Source organism: Bufo bufo, chromosome 5 (genome assembly GCF_905171765.1).
Source record: "Bufo bufo chromosome 5, aBufBuf1.1, whole genome shotgun sequence".
NCBI lineage: Eukaryota > Metazoa > Chordata > Amphibia > Anura > Bufonidae > Bufo > Bufo bufo.
In genome coordinates this window covers 446910180-446918818 of record NC_053393.1, presented here as the reverse complement: position 1 = coordinate 446918818, position 8639 = coordinate 446910180, and the positions used below count along the sequence as shown (strand labels likewise).

The following is an 8639-nucleotide window of genomic DNA, read 5'->3' as shown; positions in this document are numbered from 1 at the left end:
TGAGTGACAATCAATTTCACATGCTGTTGTGAAAATGGGATAGACAACAGGTGGAAATTATAGGCAATTAGCAAGACACCACCAATAAAGGAGTGGTTCTGCACGTGGTGACCTGACCACTTCTCAGTTCCTATGCTTCCTGGCTGATGTTTTGGTCACTTTTGAATGCTGGCGGTGCTTTCACTCTAGTGGTAGCATGAGACGGAGTCTACAACCCACACAAGTGGCTCAGGTAGTGCAGCTTATCCAGGATGGCACATCAATGCGAGCTGTGGCAAGAAGGTTTGCAGTGTCCAGCAGGACCGCTACCTCCGCCTTTGTGCAAGGAGGAACAGGAGGAGCACTGCCAGAGCCCTGCAAAATGACCTCCAGCAGGCCACAAATGTGCATGTGTCTGCTCAAACGGTCAGAAACAGACTCCATGAGGGTGATATGAGGGCCCGACATCGACAGGTGAGGGTTGTGCTTACAGCCCAACACCGTGCAGGACGTTTGGCATTTGCCAGAGAACACCAAGATTGGCAGATTCGCCACTGGCCCCCTGTGCTCTTCACAGATGAAAGCAGGTTCACACTGAGCACATGTGACAGATGTGACAGAGTCTGGAGACGCCGTGGAGAACGTTCTGCTGCCTGCAACATCCTCCAGCATGACCGGTTTGGCATTGGGTCAGTAATGGTGTGGGGTGGCATTTCTTTGGAGGGCCGCACAGCCCTCCATGTGCTCGCCAGAGGTAGCCTGACTGCCATTAGGTACCGAGATGAGATCCTCAGACCTCTTGTGAGACCATATGCTGGTGCGGTTGGCCCTGGGTTCCCCCTAATGCAAGACAATGCTAGACCTCATGTGGCTGGAGTGTGTCAGCAGTTCCTGCAAGACAAAGGCATTGATGCTATGGACTGGCCAGCCCGTTCCCCAGACCTGAATCCAATTGAGCACATCTGGGACATCATGTCTCGCTCTATCCACCAACGTCACGTTGCACCACAGACTGTCCAGGAGTTGGCAGATGCTTTAGTCCAGGTCTGGGAGGAGATCCCTCAGGAGACCGTCCGCCACCTCATCAGGAGCATGCACAGGCGTTGTAGGGAGGTCATACAGGCACGTGGAGGCCACACACACTACTGAGCCTCATTTTGACTTGTTTTAAGGACATTACATCAAAGTTGGATCAGCCTGTAGTGTGTTTTTCCACTTTAATTTTGAGGGGGGCTCCAAATCAAGACCTCCATGGGTTGAAAAATTTTATTTCCATTTTTTAATTTTTGTGTGATTTTGTTGTCAGCACATTCAACTATGTAAAGAACAAAGTATTTTAGAAGAATATTTAATTAATTCAGATCTAGGATGTGTTATTTTTGTGTTCCCTTTATTTTTTTGAGCAGTGTATATATTTAAAAATCCATTTATACCCTATATCCATGCATTTCATGAAAGTACTGTCACATTATAAAAAAACAAAAAAAAACATCCAGCACAGTCATGGGCACCTACATACCTTTTTGCATCAAACTAACTGATACATTAATTGTAAAAATGCATAACAATTGATGTGGCTAAAAGGCTAAAAGTCTGAACCCAAGCAGAGCCTCCTAAAATAAAAGTACAAGAGGTGGAGAGTTTATACATGGCACTTATGCCTACAGGTTACATATTCACCAGAATTAAAAAGACCAAAAATCTTCATGATTTGGATGTTAATAAACATTTCTGTCACGGAGTCAAGAAATATCCTGATTAGGTACAGGGGATGCCTGTATGGGTAGAGATGACAGAAACAGTCTGGGAGCTTTCTTTCTAGTACCATTTGCAGATTCGCCCTCTCATCCCTCCCTTACACCTCTCCTGGAGTCCTCTCCTTTATGTGCACATACTCAGGAGTCCTCTCAATGTATACCAGGGCCGGATTGCAGGTGCACAACGTTGGGTGAATATCGACATACAAACTACTGATGGTCTATGTGGTCTATACAATTATTACTGTACTTCTTTGGGCTTGTCCCTTTAACATGTTATCCTAGCTTGTCACAGGTTTTGTGATGGGGTCCAGTATCGCAATGTTGTCCTGTTCAATATGTACCATTGCATTATATATGAATATATTATTTATCTCAGTTATTATATGGATTCTGATGGTTCTTCTAGCTACAGTTGAGTTGTCCATGCCATGTCAGGTGGTGATGGGGAATTATGGCCCAGGGGTAGGATGTCTCACTGTGGGCAAAGTAAATTAGTCTTGAGAGATAGGCCATGGACCAATAAAGTGTCTCCTTCTCCCATGGCTGTAGCGCTGTCCAATCGTATCGGAGAGCATCACAGCCAGGGAGGTTTTTTCTCCCAGGCTGTGATGTTCTGCGCTGCAATTGGACAGAAGAAGCAGACGCCCATGGAGAAAGACTCAGTCTCCTCCTCATTGCTCCGATGCTCAGTATTAGCATACTGAGCGGGGAAAATACCAGGGGGCACAGGAGCGCTATTTTAACAACAGGCAGGGTGACAGCATCAGCGGGGGGTACCCCGCAAGTACAGGTACTTATCTCAATTAATAAAATCTGGCAAAAGTGGGTGAAGTTGCCAGGGAGCCTCCCAGCAAACTGTAGAAGTTGCTCCTTGTGGACTCAGGACAAGGAGGCAGTGCAGAACTTGTAAAGAGATACCACTTTATCAGAGAAGATATATAAAATCAAAGAAGGGGTCATTGTAGCCTACTTTGCCAGTTGGCAAACCGGTAAGTTGAGCTGTGCACCAGGGTGGATTATAGTTGTGTAATGTAGAGGAACTATGTCTCTGGAGAAGACTGTCTATCCCTCTGGGCCATATTGCCATAGTGCTGTAACACCAGTAGAGTTGAACTGTTTTTGCTGCACCTGAACTTGGTCTGCAACATTATTTAAAACTCAACTTCACCGGCCCCGCTCCTGGCTTACAACTCTATTATATTCTGATGGATGGGGTGTCTGCCTTTTGCACCCATGCCTGACGGAGTACTCTCCAAAAAACCACAACCAGAAAAATATAGGAGGAGAAATATTGAATAAGTTTGACTTTCTCAGCTCCTTTGTAAATAAAGAACAGTGAATCATGTACTTTATTGCTCAGAACCAAAACTGAGAAGAAAGGAAAGACCATGGTATTCATCTTCTGTCGTCATTTTATTTCATCATGTTAATAATACATTTTGACGTCATAATTTTCTAAATTAAATAGGCTTAGCCATTGTCACTTCGTGCAGTCGTTGCTGTTATTCAGGTTTGCTAGTTGTCATCAACAGGAACCTGAGGTCACAACTGTGGATAAAGGGTGAGGTTCGAACCATCGGAAAATATAGTCCCCTGCTGGCTTGGGTTTATCTGAATGAACCACAGATCCCGATGCTACATATGAAGGTTCCTCTCATAGTCATACATCATTGTCTGGCTTCTGAAAATAAAACAAAACATGCCTTTATTATGTCACTGACAGTTTAGGGCAAGTGAATGTTGTGAATCTATGGGTGTACTTACACGTCCGTTTTTTTTAACGGATCGTGAATACCTGTGGTCATAAAATAGGACATATCCTATTTTCTCCATTTTCACAGCCCATACAATTCAAGACGAACATTTTTAATGGCCATATTTTAAAAAGGCATCTGTGAAAAAACGGTCATGAAAAATTTTAGGGCATGCTGGAAGTTTTAGTTTCACAGCAGCTAGAGTTGAGACTACTGGTTTATAAAACCTATAAACTGACAACAAGACATCCTCATAAAAGAGTCAAGCAATACGCGCACGTGCTACAATTTCAGTTATACATGACTACTTTGCTTTCTGTTGTGCTGTCATACCAGTTCACATATTCTGGTAAATTAGGGCCCATTTACATGGAATGATACACAAGGCAATGGTCGGGAACAGAACATTTGCACATCATCCTCTCTCCGTATGGGGATGAATGATCGCAACTGCGATTGTTAATCCTCATAGAGATTCATTGTTTGTTGGCAGCACATCTCTATTTACAAAGGATGGTGTGCTTCTGACAAATGGCTATTTTCTGTGCCAAAAATACCATGGATCACCCAATAAGCGAGCGTTTTGCTCATCTGGCATGCGGTTGGCAGTACATTTACTGATAATCTATCCATGTAAAAGGGACTTTACCCTGAAATGTCCCTTTTGTTATTGGCAGGTTTCCAAAGTAAATCTTACTACTAAATTAGTATAGAATGTGTGTGTCGCAGAAAGTGCAATCACAGGTAGACATCTGCTGTAAACCATTCCAGGGCTCTAAACTAAAGATGCCTTTTGTATGTCATTCAAACTTAAAGGTCACCTATCGGCAGATTTGTACCTGTTACATGTGCGCTTGGCAGCTTAAGGCATCTGTGTTAATCCCATGTTCCTATGTGCCCACATCGCTGAGAAAAACAATGTTTTAATATATGCAAATGAGCCTCTAGGAGCAATGGGGGCGTTACCATTACACCTAAAGGCTCAGCTCTCTCTGCAGCTCCCACGCCCTCTCTACTCTGACAGGGCCAGGCAGTGAAAAAGGCATCACACCTGGCCCTGTCAATCAAAGTGCAGAAGAGGCGGCAGATGCAGTGAGATCAGAGTCTCTCTTTGAATGAGAAGGTGTGTCCAAACTTTTGGTCTGTACTGTATATTAAAACTTCATTTTTCTAGGCAATGTGGCCACCGATGCCTTCAACCGCCAAGCGCACATGTAACAGCTCAGCCAGTTTCATAGGTACAGATGCCCTTTAAATGAATTTTGATTTACAAGGTTTACATTTCATACAAGCAAATTCCTTTAAACATGTTCTTTAAACCAGATATGTGGCATAAAACCATGTATGACTGAGGTTAGTAAAAAAAAAAGAATAAATCAGCTTTTCCCCCAGAAACATTGCCACTGCTGTCCATAGGCTGTGTCTAGTATTGCAGTTAAAAGGGGCTGAGCCTCAATTCTAGACACAGCCAATGGGCAACAGTGGTGCCGTTTCTGGTTACAAACAAAAACGTTACTATTTCCATGCAGCAATCATATTCCAGCAGCGCTATATATAGTGGCATCATACTAGTACTGTATCATCAAGCGTCATACCTTTCATTGTTTTCATCAAGGTTTTTTACTTCTGGAAGATGGGTGTTCTTATCATACTGTAATCTTTGAAAATTAGTCATTCTTCCAAATCGAAGAGGTAATGTAGCAAATGACTGAAGAAAATGGCCACCGTATTGTGATCTTCCAAACCTCTGAGGCAAATTGGTTGTTGACTGCATGCTGGCCTTTCCAGGTATGTACCGCCCAAACCTAAGAGGTAGGTTTGGGACGCTCTTACCCGCTTTGTCATCAGATGCTCTTCCAAATCTCAGTGGGAGGTTTGCTCCAGGCTTCAGGCCTCTCTCCTCAAGGAATTCCCTCTCAAGTATTGGAAAGATTGCAGGAGTCATGTCACTTAAGCCTTTTGCTCTCAAGTATCGATACTCATTAGAATTAATGTTCCTCGGATTTTGGAGATCTTCTCTGGACTGTGCAGAGAAAAAAAAAAAAGAGTTTGAAAAGTTTACAAAAGATTTGTTCAGAACTGTAGGAATGCTTTGAGTATGTGTATTGTATTTCATGGTACAGTTCAATTTATTTGAAAATTTGTCAGCTTAGATCCTTTTATACTCATTGCTTACATTATATATTAGATAGATATCAGACGATTGCTCGTTTAACCAATTCAAGACTGGACTTTTAACCTCCTCCCCTTCCTGACCAGACACATTTTTAATTTTTTGCTGCCTATAGCTTTGAAAGCCAGAACTTTTTTCTTTTGGTTATTTAAGTAATTTTGCAACTTTTTTACGGCGATACATTAGGCTTTAATTTTTTTCAGAAGGAAAAATAGTCTGTTTTGTATGTTTTTTTTAACAACACACCTAAAATGCTTTTTTAAATGATGTACCTTTTGTAACGGTCATTTTGATATATGGGCATATATAGTTTATGGTCGCTGTAGGGCAGGGTTGGAAGCAGTGTGGCATGCGGTGGAATTTTTATTGATTATTATTATTTTTTTTATATTTTTTATTTAGTTTACACTTTGCACACCCCTACCCCCATAAGGTCATACAGGACCTTTGAGAGATATTAAACATAATTTTTTTTTAAACTGTTGATTTCTTCTGTATCTGCTGTATCTGGGGCTGACATATTAGCCCCAGTTAGGCTACATGCACACGAACGTATTTTGTTTCCATGTCCGTTCCATTTTTTTTGCGGATAGGATGTGGACCCATTCATTTCAATGGGTCCGCAAAAAACGCTGACAGCACACCGTGTACTATCTGAATCTGTATGTCCGTTTCGTAGCCCCCCCAAAAAAAATAGGGCATGTCCTATTCTTGTCTGTTTTGCGGACAAGGATAGGCATTATTACAATGGATCTGCAAAAAAACGGATCCGCAAAAAAAAAAAAAAAACGGATGCCCTACGGACATCATCCGTTTTTTTGTTTGCGGATCCGCAATTTGCGGACAGCAAAACACATACGTTTGTGTGCATGTAGCCTTATAGGGAGAACACAGGCCCCTGAGGCTGTAATTAGGGTGTTAAGCCTTACTGCACAGATCTGGGTCTGCTAAGACCTTGCAGCTCCTGCAGTTACAAAGTGATCACATAATCACTAAGACCAGAGCAGGAAGAAGGCAGGGAGGGTAAAAAATTAATCTCTCCCTTCTCATTGACATCCAACTCCCACCCCCGCAACTGCACAATTTCTATACCGCTGCTAACTCTGCAAGGACATTCAGGTATGTCCTTGCAGGGTTAAATGCAGATGGGCAGACATATATAGTCAAAGGGCAGTCAGCAAGTGGTTATTTAACATTAGTCTTCCCTGTTTTCACTGTAAACAGCTTTCTTTTCTTTTTTTGGAAATAGAGCTAATTTGCATACCCTTTTTCCCAGAGGAGCATTGAATGGCCTATAAGACTCCTTATGCCTACTAGACGCTCACCTCAAAGTAATGATACCCTCTCACCCAGTCAGTTCTGTCTGCTCTGCACTGACAAGGGGCAATCGCACCAAAACAGATGTCTGCAAATGAGGTCCTGGCTTCGTTATAATACTAAAGTATGCCTCAAAGTCTGTTTAAAAGACTGACAATTAACTTACAGGATAGCTACCTTCCAATTGGTGGCACCAGAGGCACAGTTTTTATTTGTTGGAAAGAGAGCTAATTAAGGCTACTTTCACACACGCGTTTTGCGCGGATCCGTTTGTATTATCTTTAACATGGCCAAGACGATCCGTCTTGAATACCATTGAAAGTCAACGGAGGACGGATCCGTTTTCTATTGTGCCAGATTGTGTCAGTGAAAACGGATCCGTCCCCATGGACTTACATTGTGTGCCAGGACGGATCCGTTTGGCTCAGTTTCATCAGACGGACACCAAAATGCTGCAAGCAGAGTTTTGGTGTCCGTCTCCAAAGCGGAATGGAGACTGAACGGATGCAAACTGATGCATTCTGAGCGGATCCTTTTACATTCAGAATGCAAACTGATCCGTTTTGGACCTCTTGTGAGAGCCCATGACGGATCTCAAACGGAAAGCCAAAACGCCAGTGTGAAAGTAGCCTAATTTGCATACCTTTAACCCAGTAAAGCACTTCATGTCCTATGAAACTCTTTATGCCTACTAGGTGCTCTCCACAAGGAGACAGAGTATCCCTGGATCCCTATAAGCATGCATGTACACTCTCTACTTATCTAAAACATGTTTATTTTATTATGGAGAGGAGTCACTTCCAGCAGTACAAGGATTGAGCAAGGGGCGCAGCTATAGGGGGTGCAGAGGTAGCAGTCGCTAGCGGGCCCAGGAGCCTGAGGGGGCCCAAAGACCCTTGTACCACATGAGAAGACACCGGTATTATAGAAAGTGCATGCTGGTCAAGTTACACCTCTGGCTGGAGGGAAGGGGTTAGGACAAGAATTTGGCATGGGGGGGGGGGAAGGTGCCTCAGGCATCAGGAAGGTTAATGTGCTTCCCTGCCACTGGCCACAAAGCCCTGAGGGAAAGGGGGCCCCAAGCTGAACTCTTGCACCAGGGCCCATTAGTCTTTAGCTACGCCCCTGGATTGAGCATGTTAAAATCCAACATGCCCTCCTTGTGTTCCCAGATATTTGCTATCTGAGACATCTGAAGGCTTTATTACACATTAGATTGTGTTTGGAACCATCAGTAATCTCAGGTGTGTGGACAGTTTTCTGGTATGATTGCTTGACCTTTTTTTCTGAGTGCAATTAATGCAGATAACATCCTTGTCTGCCTCTGTTAAGTCTCCATCATGTCTCATAAGGTGGAATCCTGACTTTGCCATCTAGAAAAGGCTGGTCTGTGTTTAATGTGAGGGAGGTGTTATTGGTCGTCTGTACAAAAAATGTTACGCTCTCAGGCGTCCTATAAAATTAATGGGGACAGATTTATCAGTATCTGGTGTAAAGGAACACTGAAATCTATGCCAGCCGATTGAGATGCACCCACTGCTGAACGGCGTACGTCTCATCATAAATTAGCCGCACCAGTGCGCCTGGGTATCATAGCCCAAGGTTCGCCACCAGGCTTTGATAAATCTCCCCCAATGTCTGTAAAGTAGTTGACAC

The 8639-nt window shown here is 43.3% G+C and overlaps 1 protein-coding gene across 1 annotated transcript in view; it reads right to left on the bottom strand.

Moving 5' to 3' along the window:
* Positions 1 to 3285: 3285 nt before the first annotated feature.
* Positions 3286 to 8639, bottom strand: part of NPVF (neuropeptide VF precursor) — a 192134-nt gene continuing 186780 nt past the window's right edge. The window contains exons 5-6 of the mRNA XM_040433997.1: positions 5089 to 5516; positions 3286 to 3420 (exon numbers count right to left, since the gene is read on the bottom strand). Of these exons, the coding sequence (XP_040289931.1) occupies positions 3375 to 3420; positions 5089 to 5516 (474 nt within the window). The 3' untranslated portion in view covers positions 3286 to 3374. The remainder of the gene's footprint in view (positions 3421 to 5088; positions 5517 to 8639) is intronic.